The sequence below is a fragment of the Ictalurus punctatus genome, chromosome 16 (genome assembly GCF_001660625.3).
Source record: "Ictalurus punctatus breed USDA103 chromosome 16, Coco_2.0, whole genome shotgun sequence".
Classification (NCBI taxonomy): Eukaryota; Metazoa; Chordata; class Actinopteri; order Siluriformes; family Ictaluridae; genus Ictalurus; species Ictalurus punctatus.
Window position 1 is genome coordinate 23,395,993 of NC_030431.2, and position 20,412 is coordinate 23,416,404.

The window sequence follows — 20,412 nt, forward strand, 5'->3', positions numbered from 1 at the left end:
CGCTGCATCCACAGATGCAAGTTAAGGCTTTACTGTGCAAAGCAGAAGCCGTACATCAACACTGTCCAGAAGCTCCACCCACTTCTCTGGGTTTGGTCTCATCTGAGATGGACAGTAGCACAGTGGAATCGTATTTTGTGGTCCGACGAGTCGACATTTCGGATAGTTTTTGGACAAAACAGTCGTCGTGTTCTCCGGGCCAAAGAGGAAAAGGACCATCCAAGCTGTTATCAGCATCAGGTCCAAAAGCCAACGTCTGTCATGGTATGTGGGCGTGTCAATGACCATGGCATGGGTAACTTACACATCTGTGAGGGTATCATTAATGCAGAAAGATATGTACACATTATGGAGCAACATACACTGCCATCCAGACCAGGACAACACCACACCACATTCTGCCCGGATTACAAGCGCATGGTTGCGTAAGCAGAGTGTGGGTGCTAGCGTGGCCTGCTGCAGTCCTGACCCGTCTCTGATTGAGAATGTGTGGTGCGTTATGAAGTGCAGAATAAGGCAACGAAGCCCTGTACAGTTACACAGCTGAAGAAATGCATAATGGAGGAATGAGGGAAAATTCCACTTGCTAAACTTAACCAAGTGGTGTCTTCACCTAGCGTCCAAACACTGTTATTAAAAGAGAAGGTGACATTGCACAGTGGGAAACAGTCGACTGTGTTGCAGTCATCAGATTGAGAAATGAGTTTAATTTTTTTTTTGAAAATATACAAAGTAAAACATCAAACAATGTGTTAATAATGTTTTGAATACAGTACAGTGTGAATTCAATTTTCAAATGTCTCTTTTTTTTTTCTTTTTTTTGCATTTTCCATACTGTCCCAACAGAATTGGGATTGTATATTCACATGGATGGGAATTTGATGAAGCAGGAAGCGTCACCTGTATGATTTTTTATTTTTTTTTTCCCTATTACATTGGGTATTTAGTAATCATACATCAGTTTCTGTTAACATTTGCCATGTTCATCACATTGATTTAATGAGACTTGTTAGTGGCATGTTCTTTATATATATATATATATATATATATATATATATATATATATATATATATATATATATATATATATATATATATATATATATATATATATATATATAGTGGGACAAATTAAAGGAAAAATGGGTTGGGCCACCAGAACAGCTTCAGTGCTCCTTGCTATAGTTGAAACGTGATGCAGAATAGGTTCTGTGTAGCTTTAAAGGGGACCTATTATGCCCCTTTTTACAAGATGTAATACAAGTCTCGGGTGTCCCCAGAATGTGTCTGTAGAGTTTCATCCCAAAATACCCCATGGATTATTTATTATACCATGCTGTAAATGCCCTTGTCTCTTTAAATGCAAATGAGCTGCTGGTGCCCGCCCCCTTTCTAGAATAGGGCTGTGCCTTTACACCTCTGCAACTATGGCATAAGCAAATCAGTAGAACCATTATGACTGACACCGTAAATACCGGTTCATCCTTGTATGTATGAATATTATACAGACGGTAAGCGTTTTCAGGTTAAAAATAACGACATAGCTCTGGTCTCTGTGAATACAATCAGAGACAATGGTAACCTTTTAGCTGCGAAATCTGCTAACAAGCACATTCTGAAGGCGATATGCAAACATTCATAATATAAAGTGCGATGCTTACGTGTTCTGGATATGAAGCTGAATCACGAACAGTTGGTACTGATCCATCTTTGAGAATCAACTTTTCGGCAAATCCTGCTTTGTATTGACCCTCGTTCACAAAGCAGTCTGGTGTAAGATTATTCGAACAAACGTATACGAATTTAGCTATTTTTTGGGGCACGCTTAGGACGGTTACGAAGCTGAGACATTCTTCTTATCACTCATTACGCTAATAGTTGCTCCAGCGTGGAGAATGTGGCGGACTGCGTTCAGCTCACTCGGGGAGGATCTATGCTAATAGGGCGGAGTCTGTCGCACTCATGGGCGGGGCCTGTTCCAATGTGACATCACATTTGAATAGAAAACGTGAACGACTCATTTTGAGACATTGTTTGAGACACTACCACACAGGGGTGTAAATCTCAGGCTTCCACATCATACAGTCTCACTTACGATATTTGATTATCCAGATCTTTTGAACGGGGTTCTGTGTCTCCTAAAGCAGAACGATGTTGACTCAAGGTCTTACAGCATCTATAATCTGAAATATTGATTAATCCTCATTCAACAATACCGTAACAACTGTGATGGAGAGACCGGACAGTTTTATGCACAAAGTCATCACTATTCAAAGCAGTAAAGAAGCAGCTCTGACGCAGAATACTAATGCACATTGATTTATACTTCATCTCCAGAACAATGTCCATCAATCATCATCCGAGCTGATCATTGATTGACTGCCAGTGATGTTTTGTGTAATTGGATATATTTACGTTGTCGTTGTCATTGTCATTTACGTTTTAGTGCGCTTCCAGTTCTGAGCAGGTACACGAAGGGGAAGGGGAAGGGGGGGTGCAAGGGGGCAAAAACTTGAAGGGAAGAGAAAAATCTGAAAGCATTTCTTGGCCTTAATAACCATCTGGTGTCTTTTTTTTTTTTTTTTTTTTTTTTTTTTAAATTATTATTAGGTTTAGACATACAGTTTACAAAGCACATTGTGTATTTCTTTCAGTTTCTTAAAATCTGTGTAATGCTTCATATTAATACTGAAGTTTTGCTTCAGTAACATCAAAAAAGTAGCTAACACTTGTATTAACTGATGATTTTTTCAAATAATAAACCATGTAACATTACAGAAACATGCGATAAATTATTCTTTAGTTTTCTTATTAATGTGGATATTTTTGTCGTGGATGAAATAAACAGGTAGAAAGGACACAATTGAAGAAACCTTAAATAATATGCGTTAACATTACTTATGGTTTATTAATGTTAACTAATATATATATATATATGTGTGTGTGTGTGTGTGTGTGTATGTATGTATGTATGTATATATATATATATATATATATATATATATATAAAAAATATACACACACATATATATATATATATATGTGTGTGTGTGTGTGTGTGTGTGTATATATATATATATGTATGTATATGTATATATATATATATATGTATATATGTATATACGTATGTATATATATATATATATATATATATATATATATATATATATATATATATATATATATATATATATATACTCACACACACTCTGTATGTACTGTATGTTTACAGCAGGACCCAAAAACCTGAGACCACATTGTAAATCTGGGATTTAAAAAATAATAATAAACAGAAATAAACAGAAAAATTTAATACAAAGAAGGGAAATGTTTAATATCTTGCCTATTCAATATTCTGGACTATTTCTAGGTCACTATTGGCCACGTTACTTTCTTTGTACAAAAAAAGCTCGAATTTCCCTCGAGTCTCGTCTCTTCCTCTGAACCTCATGTTCAGATTGCCCGCTCATAGACTTGATCTAAATCATGGATCAGGTTTTACACAAACTTGTCTAGCACTAAAGTACTAAGAAATTCTGAAACTTGTGAATATTTGAACTTTTTACTCAAGTTGTTGCTTTAAAAATGCGTTCAACTAGAAATGAAGGCAGAAATAGATTTAGATTTTTATACGTGTAAGGAGTGTACCACACCATACTAATATTTATGATCGAAACTAGATCCCAGTGGCCCTATCTGCACATTTTCCAGGATCGTAGCATGCTTAGAAAGTTCGAAGAGTGTGTATTATCTATTTTTAGATCCCGTCACTGACTGGAAAGCTGTCTGGGCTTAAGAAATGATGACCTTCACATTCACGCTGGCTCATAAAAACGTTAGATTAATTGCTGCTAAATTGAGTGAGTCGATGCATATTTACATTGAGTATCAGTGAGTGCATACTTACATACTTAATACTAGCCCATTAAAATAGATTTTGTCTATGATTCAAAATGGCATCCAGTTTGATTTGTCCAAACTAGTTGTTCTGATGTCCAATAATTTCCCTTAAGAATTAACGATATGGAATGACACCATTTAATAAATATGCTGTAACAGCTAGATAAAACTCTTTATAAAGCACAGATTTGGTTGAGAAAATTTTAATTAAATTGATAAAAAAAAAAAAAAAAAAAAAAAGATGAACCGCTTTAAGGATGTGAAAGCAGGACTTCACCTGTGCATGTGTGTGTATATCTGTCTATGTACTGTCTTGTATTCAAATAGCTCAAATGTACTCATTGAGCAACTGATTGGTGATAATTTTGGCTTGTCTAGTGACATGGTTGTGAACTAAAATATAATCATGAGAGAGAGAGAGAGAGAGAGAGAGAGAGAGAGAGAGAGAGAGAGACGCTTGAGCTGAGGGTACGACCTACAGTAAGACATCTACTGCTTAAAAAAAAAAAAAAAAAACAAGAATTAATATCCAAAAGACACGTCCAAAATGATATGCTTCGTTTTATTTACAGGTTTGTTAGTGAGCAAGTGCAAGTTGTGCCAAGCAGGATAATAATGGCACTTATTTTGGTTGGGACCTACAACATATTAGCGATAAAGGTGATAGAGAGAGATGTTTCGAGCCGAGCTTATGAGCTACACGATGACCTCTGTTGTTTAAAGCAGTCTGAGACCAGTTTGAGACTTGAGAAGCTCCACCTCTCATGAACCTGCTGACTTTCATTCATCACAGTCATGTCGGGGTGTTTTTTCTCTCTCTCTCTCTTTCTTCATATCACGTTCATCATGTCACGTAAAAGCAGCTTTATATGAGCGGAGACTAGTTGGATACGCTGCTGATTCATTCAGAACTGTGTATGATGTTTGGTGGACAGGTTGAAAAAAGGGATTTTAACCCAATTGTCACATTTTATGTTCTGAAATCTTGCACTTATTAATGGTGCTTTGAGAATAAAGCCATATTACGAGTGAAATCCACATCATCCAATCATTTGATATGACACAATGTTGCTGTATCACCGTATATTTTACGTCATGTTCTTGGTTTAATCTACCTTTTGAAATAATGAGGATTCCTGATGCACCCATGTCTGATGCTCTGCCAAGTTCACCAAGACTGTAATGCTCATCTCCACAAGTGGTGTAGCATTTTAATAAACATTTTTTTTTTTTAAATCAGATTTTTACACCTTGTACCACTGGATCTGTTCGGATCCGCTCGGATTAAAAAAAACACAACAATATAGACTTCTTTATTTCTTGAGGTGCTTGTAAATGTTTTTCTTTTAAATATAATGAACTGAACACACACACACACGATAAAAGGTCAAGCTTTCATGATTTCATATACCGAGAAGATGAAGAAGGACGTAACAAGACGAACGCGCTCGCAAGTCTCCAAAGTGCTTGGCACAACCATGGACCTGAGAGGAACTGCATGGTTAGATCAAGCACAATGGCGTCCTGGGCAGAGATGTGAGGCAAGTCTTCACCCCGTGGACCGGTCCAAAGAGAACCTCATATCGGATCTCCGTCGACACCATAAAGTACGGTTTCATCATGCAGATGAGGATGGCTAAATGAATCCAGTGCATGAATGGCAGATGGAAGGTATATCCATGGAACATTCACAAAATGGATATAAGAAGAAAAAGATGAATGGATCGGAGTTCCTCGAGGAACGTCTCCGGTTTAAACAGCATGTCCGTTCCCTTCACGTTTTGCTGTTCGTTTCCTAAAAGAAGAGTTGGACTGAAGATTGTAGTAGCTGAGTTTCGCCGAGGTCTTGACAGGTGGTGGATCTGTGCAGCTCTGTCTCCGTTGGTGGCACCAAGGGGGAAGTGTCCAACAAACTGTGTGTCTAAGTACATCTGCAAAAAATTAGTCATAGGTCACAATCTCACTGCGACGAGACATGGGCACCGCCCTTTCTGCGCCAAAACTGCGTCAAACCCCACCCGCTCCTAAAATCTCGCACCTCCTTTATCGTCATGACTGGTGAATCAGCTAATTATTATTTTTTTAAATGTTATAAAATATCAGGTAAACAGTAATGAAAAAAAAAGCCCTAGCGGTTTTGGTAGTCAAATCAGAACCTTACAGATGAATTAGTCTAGTTCTTCCTTATAAAAAAAAAAGTCAATAGAAATTGAGTTTGCCAGACTGATGATGGTTGTGTTAAGAGAACCGTAATAAATAAAGAGACTCTAAAGGTCTGGTAGTCTTACTTAGAAGCATTCAAGGACAAAGATGGATGGAAAATAGCCCATTGAGACTTAATTTGCAAGGACCAAATGCAGGTCCTTTGGCCAGGAATAGAAAAACACGGCATTTAATCAAAAGACAGCAATTTCGGGTGCCGTCCCACAGAGATCATCACCCTAAAAGGATGGTACGTCTGTACACAAAGTGCCTATTGAGTAAGTAAACCAAGCTGGACTACAGTCTGGCCATCCATCTAGGGGTTAATCTCGTTATTCCCGTACTTGTCAATTCCCCAGAGATGCTTTAGACAGAATGGGAGAGATGGGAGCGCTAATCAACTCTAAAGGTCCGGCAACTGGACCACTTAGCATGATGAAAAGGAAGAGGACAAACATATCGATGGGGATGATGGTTTGAGAGATGGGTGGGAGAAAGGAAGATCTCTCAATGAGGTGGAAAAGTGGATTAGATTAGAACCGAAACCAATGATGGAATGGCGGTTTTACGTTCTTACTGTGAGGAGTCCAGTCTAGTCCTTTCAAAGACGCGTATTGAGCTTTTCTCTCGTTTCGCATCCTTGAAGCACTTGATCTGAACTCTACATTCCAACTCTACGTCTTACCCAGATCTTCTCTACCACACTCTGATTGATAGATAGAGCTTCTAAACTCCCTAATCCACCAATCACATTTGCTCCTGCTACACAGAACTTCCAGGAACCAGCGTCTTTTCACAACGGCTCTGTGAAAACAAAAGCAAAACCAGTTAGACGTTCATCGTTGGTCATGACCTTTTGAATTCATACCTTTCTTGCTTTCTTTCGAGATTGTCCAACAGGTCACCCAATACGAGGATGGTTCTCAACTCAGTTCTTAGTACGGAAGAGCGAAGAGGAGACGCTTTTCTGAGCTGGTTGTCCCGCTTGGATCGCCGACCCCAACTGAAGACGGGCTCTCCTGGGCGGCTCTCCTCCAACATCCCTCCGTCATCTGCCCCTCCTACCGCCAAAAGGCGTGGTCACTCAAAATCTTCAGGGATAGGTGGACGACTGAAAGGATGCTGGACAGGGCGGGGCAAAGTGTGGGCCCCCTAAATGGGGGAGGGGTGAATGAAGGGGTAAAGGGGTCCATTCCGCATTTCATAAATATTAATATAGAGTCCTTTTTTTTTTAAGGGGGGGGGGGCAGATTTCTTAATTTTGTTAGAGGGGGAAGTGCTTTATTCGCTTAATGGATTTTATTAGTGCCTGGACTTCAACTCTTTCATTAGCTAAAGTGCTACTATAATTTACAGGAGAAAGTGCAGCAGATGGGGGAGAGAGGGTGGAGATGGAGGAGTGCTGCATTTGCTATCTGAAGGAGTCTCCCGTAGACACACCATTCTGCCACACACACACACTATACACACTGTCCATACATCCAGCGACTTTCTGCTTCCATTTCATTCCAGATGAACTCAGTAACCCCAGCGGATGAATGGGACACTAATGATATTCTTACCAAATTTTTGCTGAAGACGTTCAGCTTAGCATTAGTGTAGCGCTCCTCAATGTCACTCAGCAGCCTGGATTATTGGATCTGTATCTGTACTTTAAGTGTATAAGAGTACAGCCGGCCTCGGGAAGTGTTTCAATACTCGGAGTCATTCGGGAGGAAAAGGATTACGGCAATCACCGGTTTTTACATGTGTCGAGTGAATTATAAGATAAGATGTATAAGATGTAAAGCATTTTTCAAAAATCGTGGAGACCAAGGACAGATCTGTTGAATTCTTGAGATCATGTAGACATCATCATGAGCTCACGTACTGGGTGAGACCGTTGCATCATTTTTGGGAAACTACACTGTATTCTGCTCAACTCTGTTACCAAAATGCAAACTCACACGTCTATTCACTCATCCATCTGTCCATCCGGAAGAATCCAGAGAGTGACTGCAGTGTTCTACAGTAATGAGTGAAGCAGTAATAAAGATTTCAGCATGATACAGCACCATTTCCATCAGAACGAATATGAAAACCTTAGATTACCAACAAAGATTCTTATACAACTGATGAAGGACTAAATATCTATCTGTCTATCTATCTATCTAATCCCTCTTTATCTAGTTCCATCCACCTATCCACCTATCTATCTATCTATCTATCTATCTATCTATCTATCTATCTATCTATCTATCTATCTATCTATCTATCTAATCCCTCTTTATCTATCAATCTATCTACCCTATCCCTCTTTATCTAGTCATATCTATCTATCTATCTATCTATCTATCTATCTACCTATCTATCTATCTATCTATCTAATCCCTCTTTATCTATCAATCTATCTACCCTATCCCTCTTTATCTAGTCATATCTATCTATCTATCTATCTATCTATCTATCTATCTATCTATCTATCTATCTATCTATCTATCTATCATCTATCTATCTATCTATCTATCTATCTATCTATCTAATCCCTCTTTATCTAGTTCTATTCACCTATCTATCTATCCACCTATCTATCTATCTATCTATCTATCTATCTATCTATCTAATCCCTCTTTATCTAGTTCTATCCACCTATCTATCTATCCACCTATCTATCTATCTATCTATCTATCTATCTATCTATCTATCTATCTATCTATCTATCTATCTATCCCCTCTTTATCTAGTTCTAACCACCTATCTATCTATCTATCTATCTACCCTATCCCTCTTTATCTATCTATCTATCTACCCTATCCCTCTTTATCTATCTATCTACCCTATCCCTCTTTATCTAGTCCTATCCACCTATCTATCTATCTATCTATCTATCTATCTATCTATCTATCTATCTATCCCCTCTTTATCTAGTTCTATCCACCCATCCACCCATCCACCTATCTATCTATCTATCTATCTATCTATCTATCTATCTATCTATCTATCTATCTAATCCCTCTTTATCTATCAATCTATCTACCCTATCCCTCTTTATCTAGTCATATCTATCTATCTATCTATCTAATCCCTCTTTATCTAGTTCTATCCACCTATCTATCTATCCACCTATCTATCCACCTATCTATCCACCTATCTATCCACCTATCTATCCACCTATCTATCTATCTATCTATCCTATCCCTCTTTATCTATCAATCTATCTACCCTATCCCTCTTTATCTAGTCCTATCTATCTATCTATCTATCTATCTATCTATCTATCTATCTATCTATCCTATCCCTCTTTATCTAGTTCTATCTATCTATCTATCTATCTATCTATCTATCTATCTATCTATCTATCTATCTATCTATCTATCTATCCCCTCTTTATCTAGTCATATCCACCTATCTATCTATCTATCTATCTATCTATCTATCCTATCCCTCTTTATCTATCAATCTATCTACCCTATCCCTCTTTATCTAGTCCTATCTATCTATCTATCTATCTATCTATCTATCTATCTATCTATCTATCCTATCCCTCTTTATCTAGTTCTATCTATCTATCTATCTATCTATCTATCTATCTATCTATCTATCTATCCTATCCCTCTTTATCTAGTTCTATCTATCTATCTATCTATCTATCTATCTATCTAATCCCTCTTTATCTATCAATCTATCGACCCTATCCCTCTTTATCTAGTTCTATCTATCTATATATCTCTATCCCTCCATATCTAGCTCTATCTATCTATCTAATCCCTCTTTAACTATCAATCTATCTACCCTATCCCTCTTTACCTAGTAATATCCACCTATCTATCTATCTATCTATCTATCTATCTATCTATCTATCCCCTCTTTACCTAGTCATATCCACCTATCTATCCCCTTTTTCTAGTCATATCCACCTATCTATCTATCTATCTATCTATCTATCTATCTATCTATCTATCTATCTATCCCCTCTTTACCTAGTCATATCCACCTATCTATCCCCTTTTTCTAGTCATATCCACCTATCTATCTATCTATCTATCTATCTATCTATCTATCTAATCCCTCTTTATCTATCAATCTATCGACCCTATCCCTCTTTATCTAGTTCTATCTATCTATATATCTCTATCCCTCCATATCTAGCTCTATCTATCTATCTAATCCCTCTTTATCTATCAATCTATCGACCATATCCCTGTATATTTAGTTCTATCTATAAATACCTATCACTCTTTATCTAGCTCCATCTATTCATCCCTATCACTCTGTAACTAGCTCTATCTATCCATCCCTATCCCTCTATATTTAGCTCTATCTATCCATCCCCATCCCTCTATAGCTCTATCTATCCCACTAAATTGATCTCGATCCCTCTGTCTCTCTGTTACATTTAGGACAAACTCAGTAACCCCACTGCGTGTATGTGACACTGATGGTGTTCTTACCATCTTTTTGAAGACGTATATGGGGTTCGCGTCAGTGCAGCACGTCTCAATATCCAAATCTATATGGAAATGCTTTGAATCTCGACTATGAAACAGCGAAGCATACAGGCAATAATGCCGCAAAGAAATGACAGTAAAAACGAAATAGACCATTTGGAATGACACGGACAGTCTGAGTTTCATTTTATAACAAAGTAAAATATTACAAACTGACAGAAAAAGCGCCTGAAATGCTTTTTAGCTGATGAGCCCACAAGACAGCTGCATGAGGAACGCCTCAGTATCATTCATCTCTGTGCACAGAGTGGATAATGAAGCACATCTGTGCCTTTGTGCTGCCGTCGATCGTTTGCTCTGCGTTTCATTCACTAAGTGATCTGGTTATCCAGAGTGACTTATTGCAGGACGCAGGAGGAGGCCGAAGGGGAGGAGGAGGAGACGCTCTTTATGCCATACCTTCACTGCACCAGGAAAACTGCTGAGAGCATGTGATCTGAAATCTTACAAGTATTTAAATGAACAAAAATCAAATCCATGCCTTGATTTCAGTATTTAGTAGACGGCTGAACAGATTGAGAACAGTGTGTACCAGGCGAAAGCTTTTGGATGCCATGCAATGATGAGTCCTTCATTTCATCCAGTCACTGCTGATAACCTTCTTCTTGTATAGAACGTTGATTTGTGTGTATTTTTTTTTTTTTTAAAAAAGATTTCATAAATGATGTGTTCCTGCTCTTATGTTTTTCATTCACACCCGATACTGACCGCCTCCTTCCTTCAGACGGTCAGTGAGTCAATCCTTTCTCTTCCAACGAGTCCTGCTCAGACAAATTGTAAAGTATCACTGTAGACAGCAGCTTAGCAATGAAGCAAATAGCGTACAACATATAATGTTCATTTTGGCCTCAAGGTAAAGGAATTATTTTAATAAACATGGACATAGTCTACAGGCATATTACAAAATATGAAAAAAAAACAAAACGTAGCTGTAGTCCTGTTGTGTCAGCACACAATTTGAATAAAGCTAGATGTGGAACTGAACAAATCATCAAGCGAATCTTAGATGAATCGACAAAAAATGACTCGATTCAATTAAGACTTTTTGACTGAATCCATAAAAACACACAACTTTTAATTATTAGTGTGAATTATGGCCCGTCAGTCCCAATGAAAGAGGCGTGGCCTCTGTATCTGTCAGTCCCAGTGAAAGAGGCATGGCCTCTGTAGCTGTCAGTCCCAGTGAAGGAGGCGTGGCCTCTGTAGCTATCAGTCCCAGTGAAGGAGGCATGGCCTCTGAAGCTGTCAGTCCCAGTGAAACAGGTGTGGCCTCTGGGCTCCTCAGTGTCATTGAGGGAGGTATGGCCAGTGTATGTCTGTCCAAGTGGAGAAGGTGTAGCCTCTGGGTCTATGTTCTCAAAATTTTTTCCACTAAAATGGAGCTCTTTTCACAACACTCAACCACACTAGCACTTCAAACAGCTCTAAATTTGATTACTGTATCGTCAGATTGCATTTGAGATACAAATCTTTAGTGCTTCATAACATCTTGGAATAAGATATATTTACAAAACTTTTATTAAGTACTCGTTTAAATGATCTCCTAGACCTTTATTGGTTTTAGGTCCAAACACTGGTAACGTCACTGGGAATTTTGTCTTTCGCTCATTCATTCATCCATCCAGCCACCCATCTTCAGTAAGTATTCTGCTCAGGGTGGTGGTGGATCCAGTGTCTATCCCAGTAAGACTGGGCATAAGGCGGGAATACACTTTGGATGGGGCTCCACGCATGCATGCAACCATCAGAACAATTTATTTTAACCAGTCCACCTACTGGCCCTAGTGACATGTTTTTGGGAGGAAACCAGAGAACCCTGAGGAAAACCCACACAGACACCGGGAGAACATGTGAAACTCCACACAGATACTAATCAGAGATGAGGATTGAACCAGTCACCCTGCAGCTGCGGGGCATCAAGAAAATCTCCCAAACACAGATTTCAGGTCATAATTTCAGCGTTTTCAATTACAGCCATGGAGAGACACGAAAAGCATCATTTCAGAGTTTTAATCCTTTTATTTAAACCTATAGATACAATACTTTTTCCTTTTTTAAACAGCATTCGACCCACCTGTGGCTTCAACACATGCGTTGGAAAGGCGAAATGCAACATTAACGTTCATATACAATCTGATGACGTCCAAAAGGAAGGAATGAAAAGCCTCCTGAGGTTTCTGGTCTTTTGAAAGCCGCCTCTGGTCTTTTTTTGCTGTAAAGAGCAGCTCGGTCGTGCGAGAAGCGTTCGAGTCCGATTTTACTTCTTGACCAGCTGAATGACGTCCTCGTCCTCCATCACGTGGTCTTTGCCCACTTTCTGAGGGTTGTGTTTCACGGAGGAACCCCACACCAGCGCACTGAAAAGAAGGAACGGTGAAAAGTCAGGCTAGGTTCCATAAAAGCTGTGATTTATGATTGGTGTTTCACGTCCATTACATCAGGGAGCTCCTGCGCTACTGCTGGAAATTTACCAGCTTGCGGAAAGGAAAGTTTATGCAAAGTTATTCATAAAGCTCTGATCCGAGACCTGATAATGGCTTCTCCTGCATCCTTCGTCACGCACGCCCACTCGCTCGCCACACGGGACCTTCCACATCAGAGGCTATGCTTTTAAAAATTAAGACATTTCTTCTATAAAGGCTGACGTTCTTTGAAGAACATTAACCAGTCCTGCGTTTTTTTGGGACGAACCCGAAATTTAGGAAACGTATAAGAATGAGGTAAAACGTATGCTATGGCTTTTACCGTCACCACACCTCAACCCATTCGAGAGATTTTGCAGTGACGTTTCGACCAGTCGAGGCGTTTTCTTTCATTTGTCACTTGTCTGTATATTCCTGATTAGCTACCTCGATGATACTGGGGACCTCACAACACGCCACCTGAAGTGCACTGATTGTACAGAAGAAGAAGAAGAAGAAAAAAAACCCAGGAGAAACAATGTAGGAAAGTGATGAGTGGATTTTTAGCAAAAGTAAATGTTAATTAAAGAAAATAATAATAATAATTTAAACTGAGCAAGTTGCTGGTTTCTGTTTAACTCCGCGAGGTCACCCTGTACTCTCGAGACCTAGTTTTATAGTACGTAGCAATTATTTTAACTCTCGATGGGGGGGGGGGGGGGGGTTACTTACTATTTAAACTCCTTGATGAGGTTTTTGTGGATTTTGAGGCAGAAGTCTTCGACAGCTGTTCGTTCGGTGGGAAGGACCACAGGAGCTGTGTAGTCAGGGAGCTGACCCTTTGGCTTGGTGTAGCTGAGGAGTTCAAAACAAAAGATAAGCTTTAATCGCAGCCATCTACTCTAATCTAAGAAACATGAATTAGCCCAGGCCTGGATATTATTTACCCCGTGTACAGACACAGTGCCGCTTCAAATTTATGTAATAAGATGTAAGCCTTTCCTAATCAATGGTGAAAAAAACAAAAACAAAGAAGAAGAAAAAATGTAATCCTAGCACACAGGTGCATCTCAAAAAATTATTATATTTTTCTAATATTTTGAGATACTGGATTTTTGATTTCCATGAGCTGTAAGCTGTAATCATCAGGATAAATAATTTTTTTTTAAAAATGTGTGAAATATTTCACTTTGTATAATGAATCTATAATGTATGAAATTTCCACTTTTTGAATTAAATTACAGGAAAAACCGAACTTTTCAACGATATTGAAATTTTTTGAGATGCACCTGAAAGTATTTCATGCTTCTAGCACGAGTTCTCATCATAAAATGTGAACTCTGTGGCTCACTTTCTTTTTAAATGGTCAGGCTTGTAAATACCATGAGCCTATATGAGTCTATACGAGTCTTTATACCTCCCTTTCTCAGGGAAGGACACATGGAAATGCTCCAAAACACATCTTAGAGAATCGTTAGCTGCTTTACATGTAAGACTGTTGATCATGTATCAAGGTGTAGAACCCAGACCTGCCAATACTAGTAAAAAGAAAACTCTAGCAATAAAAGGGGCGTGTTCTGCTGTAAACGGGTGTGATTTAGGATCTCCGTACATGCGTACGAGCTGCAGGTAATCCCAGATCTTCTCCAGCAGGTCGTCAAAGTTCCAGCGGTGGTGAGCGGAGATCGGAACGCAGTGAGGGACTTTGTAGATGATGTCCAGCTCTTCGATGGAGATCTGGTCGATTTTGTTCAAGACATAAATGCAGGGGATGTAAACTCTGTGAGAGAGAGAGAGAGAGAGAGATGGGGTGATAAGGAGAGAAAAACAGATATTGAGAGAAAGAAAGGAAGAAGGAGGGAAAGAGAATAAGAGCTTCTAAATAGAATTCTAAGAGAATAAAGCTTCTTTAACAGTGTTGTATTGAAACTAAATAGCAGGTCACAGCAGATCAGTCACTACCCAGAATCCTTTGCGGTCCTCAACACATACCTGTTTCCCTCCACTACATCTATGAGGTCGTCGGCCGTCACGTCGCTCCTCAGCGTTATGTCAGCATTGTGGATTTTATACTCGGCCAGAATGCTCTTCACCGTTTCTCCATCCAGCTCGGTCTGCACACACTGCGAGACGCGAGGACACGGCGTGAGGAGGAAAACAAACACAACAACAGGTGAGAGTGCGCAACGGGAAACAAAACTCACACTCCACTTCCTCTCACACATATTTAGCCGTGTTTATTAATTTACCACATCTCAGGAAGCATATAAAAACACCCTCCCAGACCCAAACATCTACTTGGAGCACAGGTTCCCAACCCCGAGCAATGAAAAAAATACAACAAATGTCCCCACAGTGCCACCTAGTGGTGAATTAAGAGAATGTGAATTGACTTGAGCCAATCATTTGGATTCGGAGCTTAAAGAACGAGATGGCGTTTATGATCAGAATGAAGACTGTATACGAAATAAACAGCTCGCCGACGCTTTGGTGCTTTCACGGATACCCATAGCTAGGTCATATTTCTGTATAGCTAGTCTCTGAATCTTTATGAATCATTTCCTCAGGCTGAAATCGACAGAATTACGTTACAAATCTACACAATGCCAACACAAAAGCTGCATATTACGTGAACTCAATTCTTCAGTATTAACTGATGCGAAAATGAACTGAAAAATCTGCTGACTATGCACCGCCATTTTGTTGTGACGTTTTGAGTACGATGGATCGCAGCCTGAGTAACCCGATCGGTCAAAGTGAGTGAGTGCGTGACAGTGTGGCGTACAGTAGAGGTGAAGTTGATGCCTCCTTTGTCCTTCTTCTTGAAGCCGATGTTGGGAGGTTTCTTGTTGAGGCGGATGCCGAAGCCCTCCAGCTCGTGCTCGATCAGCTTCTTGTGTCCGAGAGGCTTCAGAACGTCCAGGACGATCAGGATCAGGTTGCAGGTACGAGCCACTGAAACGCACGTCAAGAACAATGAGCTGAACGCGAACGAGGCCTCAATGGCACGACGTGCGCGCACGCGTGTGTGTAACAAATTTCGCTCTCTCTACCTGCTATAACTTGTCGTCCTCTGCCTTTACCGTCTTTGGCTCCTTCGATGATACCTGGGAGATCCAATAGCTGAAACGCAGACGGCAGACGAGACGTCAACATCGAACTTTAAAATATTTACACAGCTTAATATTTGAGAAAAATAAAATATTTTACTATACTATTCTAAAATAAATAGTTACATGATACTATTCTTATCACGATAAATTGTATGATAATCATCCATGACAGGCTGCAATTTATTTATCACAATATTTGTATTTTAAAGTGATATAACTGCCTGTTTTAATGGTGTACAATGCAGCAAGTCTGTGCCAAACATAAACAAACAAACAAACAAATAAATAAATCAAAAACAGTGTGCGCTGTGATTGATTTTCCCCAAGAACCTGGATTTTGGCTCCTTTGTAGCGGATGACTCCCGGCACCGTAGTCAGCGTAGTGAACTCGTAAGCGGCCACTTCGGAGTACACTCCGGCCAGGTTACTCAGCAGAGTGGACTTACCCACCGAGGGGAAGCCCACAAAACCGATACGCGCGTCTCCGGTCTTTGCGACGTCAAAGCCTGAAACATGGAGAAAGTTTTAAAAGGTTATATTTAATAAGGGCAAAAACTACCTCCATCTAAATGATATACAACACGATAACAAAACTGCTTTCTGACATGTGAATATTCTCATGCATTAGTGTGATGTGTAGTCTCATAAGCCCGTAGAGAGTCTACAACATTTCATCATCATCATTAATCATGGACAAGAACCGCCGACGTTTACCAAAAGCTTAAATTTGATCAAGGGCAGACGAAATATGCACCAAGTGCTTCGCACAGAACTCTTAAAAGGTGCATTACGTAAGATTACGCCTTTATACACTACCGGTCAAAAGTTTAGACACACTCATTCTTTATTTTTATTCATTTTCCACATTTTAGAATAATAATAATAAAGTCATCAAAACTCCAGAGTAACAACAGATGGATCTATGGGAATTATGCTCTGATAAAAAATCCAAAATAAATCAAAATAATTTAATATTTTAGCATCTTCAAATTAAACGCCCCTTTTTTCTAGAATTTCCAGAAATGTATTCTTGGCGTTTTCTCACCCGATTTCTTGAGGAATTTCCCTGAGATGATTTTTAAACAGTGTTAAAGGAGTTCCCACCAACGCCGGACTCTTATCGGTTGCTTTTCTGAATATTTCACTCGAGTCGTCCGTTTAAAAAAAAAAAAAAAAAAAAAAAAAAAAAAAAAAAAAAAAGAAAGATTTTTTTTGTAAATAAAAAGTTAGTTTTCTAATGAAAGAAATGAATACGTCGGCACGATTATATTTTCGTCTACAACACCGATTTCAAATATTTAATCACACACCTTCGGATCAAAAGGTTTTTTAAGATCATGAGAAACATTTCAGTCGAGCGTCCACAAACTTTTGACCAGAAGTGTAGGTCTCAAACAATTATGCAAGTTCGACATTCGAACGATTCCCACCCATATTCACGAAGCTCTGCACTCAAGATTATATTCGGTGGAGCGGGGATTCAGTTCTCTCAGCAACTTAATGCACGTTTGCTTTCACCAGAGCTTAATGCATTTTTTAAATCATGTTCTGCATATCTTCCATGCTTATAGGCACTAATAAAAAAATTATAAAACCATTGCATCTTTAAAAAAAAAAAAAAAAAACTTTTAAAGACGGTTTCATGTGAGCTTTTCTCCATATGGTAACTACATCGTTGTAAAAAAGTCATTGGAAGTCTGAGGAACCAATCAGATTTCAACAGTCAAGATCCTGAAGGTTGCAGCCTGAAAAGTGTACAAAACAAATGAAATGGTTCGTATCCACCTGAGACTGAGACTCTGTGGTGAAAGACATGATAAATAACAGATAACTGACTGTCTGTCGATGTGTCAGCACATGATTATTCCTTCTCCAAGCTAAACATGCTGTTTATTTGAAATTCACGCTGTCTGACTTACCTTCTCCAGGTCCTCCTCCGCCGCCTCCTTTAGGAGTGATGAGCTCCCTGCGCAGCTTGGCGAGTCGAGCTTTCAGCAGACCCAAGTGATGCGCCGTGGCCTTGTTCTTCTGAGTACGAGCCATCTGCAACCCAGGACACACATCACAATGCCTTAATACTTCTTTAAAAACCCTCATTCTTTACTATAAAGCGTAAACCAGGATGATATGAAAACATTAAGTAAATAGTGCATCAATCTGAAAATATCCGAGAAGACCAGAACTCGGATCAGATCTGAGATGTATTATGTATGTACACCACGAGCGTGCTTGATGATATTGGACGTAACTTGTATTAAAGCGCTGCATCGCACCTCCGAGCGTGCCGAGAGTTAAACTGATTAATAACAGAAGCTGTTGGGTATCGGCTGATTCTCAGAGCTCCGAGATTCGTTTTCTATCAAGAATGGGAAAAAGTAGGATCGGTATAAAACTGCATAAATGTTCCATTTTTAAATGTGTTACAATTTTATTTTTTAACACAACTTCCCCTCGTTTAAACCAATTTTAGTGTTAAAAGTGAAGTTTGATTAACAAAAGTTTCATCAAGCTATTCATTTCAAAGTTTTATTTGAAAGCTATTTCACCAGCAGTTTGTTAGGAAGCATATCATATATACACATACACACGTACGGTCAAAAGTTTGTGGACACTCGACTGAAATGTTTCTCATGCTGTTAAAACCCTTTTATTCTGAAGGTGTGTGATTAAATGTTTGAAATTGGCGTCGTAGGCAAAAATATAATCGTGACGACGTATTCATTTCTTTCATTAGCACACTAACATTTTATTTACAAAATAATCTTTTTTTAAAAAATTTTTAAAACAGACGACTCGGAGTGAAATATTCCCGAAAACCAGCCGATAAGAGTCTAGCGTAGGTGGGAACTCCTTTAATACTGTTTTAAAAAATCATCTCATATAAATCCCTCAAGAAATCGGGTGAGAAAAAACGCCAAGAATACATTATTGGAAATTCTAGACAAAAACGGCGTCTACTTTGAAGATGCTAAAATACTAATTATTTTGGATTTTTTTTTATCACAGCATAATTCCCATAGATCAATGTGTGTTACTCCAGAGTTTTGACGACTTTATTATTATTCTAAACTGTAGGGGAAAAATAAAAATAAATAACTAGTATGTCTAAACTTTTATTATTAGAATTATTCAACATATTACACACTATATTGTTACTCACCATCCACAAAAGGTTACACTAATTTTAAATGTTTAGTTTAATATATATTTAGGTTGTAATGATAACATAAAAAGAGCTACTATTCATTTAGTACTTAAAAAAAAAAAAAGCTTACAAAAAATATCGCGAGATGATATTTGGACAGACCCTAGTTTCGTGTACATTATTCAATCACTGGCATCGTTTCGTTTAATCTGTATTGGTTTTAATCATGGTTGTCTGGTTTATGTACTAATTCCCTACCATATTTTATAGTATTTATGTATAGTAAATAGTTGACCTCTTATTTAAAAAAACAACAAAAATAATAATGTGTATAAATGAGTTATGAGCGCTATGGAACTGGTAACGTAAGCAAGATAACAAGTTTGCACTAGGCCAGACTCAAACGTTCAACAAAAATAAATAAGAAAATCGACTACTATTAAATTGGTGGACGTGCCGTTTAATAGTAACTCTAATTCATAAACCTGAGCTCTTCCTAAACTGAATTGCTAACGTTACATCGCGGCCCCGTTTTCAATGCAGCTAGAGCTCAAACCTGAGCCGTATCCTAAACAACATTCTACTAGTGAGCTAGTGCACTAAAAATGGCGGAACATCGATTCATTTAACACCCTACACAGTGCGCTTGTGTAGGGAATCGGAAGCTATTTGAGATTCGCCCACTGATTACTGAGCTGCCCAAGCTATATACACAAACCTCGTTCTCGATTTCGGCGATTTTAGCCAGTAAACTCATTTTTCCGGCGTTGGTCCTTCCGCAGGAGTATTTCAATACGTAAAATGAATAATATACACTGTTTTAGAGGTTTTCCCTCCCACTGGCTTTAGTTTTATACCGCTTGTTAGCTCAGTGCTAATGTTTTCCCGCACGCCGCTGTCATGCAGTCGCGCGAGCGGAGCAGTTACTCGCGAAGAAGCGGTCTCGCGTTGAGTAAAAAGCCGCGTGTCGCCGCCTGCTGGTGAGGAGTCACACTGCAGGGACTCATCACTCTCCAAAATATGAACTTAAACCTTAATATTCGAACATAATATTTTGTACCATAAACATGTACAAACATTTCCTTATGTGATTACACGGTCATGTTAAAAATGCTCATTTATAAATTATAATAGATGACATTTTATTAATGATTTATTGATAC

The 20,412-nt window shown here is 38.7% G+C and overlaps 1 protein-coding gene across 1 annotated transcript; it reads right to left on the reverse strand.

The window, feature by feature from the left end:
• Nucleotides 1-12,529: 12,529 nt before the first annotated feature.
• On the reverse strand, nt 12,530-20,181 carry drg1 (developmentally regulated GTP binding protein 1). The gene is made up of 9 exons (XM_017490045.3): nt 19,968-20,181; nt 18,024-18,147; nt 16,435-16,610; nt 16,045-16,114; nt 15,777-15,946; nt 14,984-15,114; nt 14,604-14,771; nt 13,724-13,846; nt 12,530-12,946 (listed from the first exon to the last, which is right to left on the reverse strand). Exons 1-9 carry the CDS (start codon nt 20,004-20,006, stop codon nt 12,847-12,849), a joined length of 1,101 nt encoding a protein of 366 aa, XP_017345534.1. The 5' UTR covers nt 20,007-20,181; the 3' UTR covers nt 12,530-12,846.
• Between the last annotated feature and the right edge of the window lie 231 nt (nt 20,182-20,412).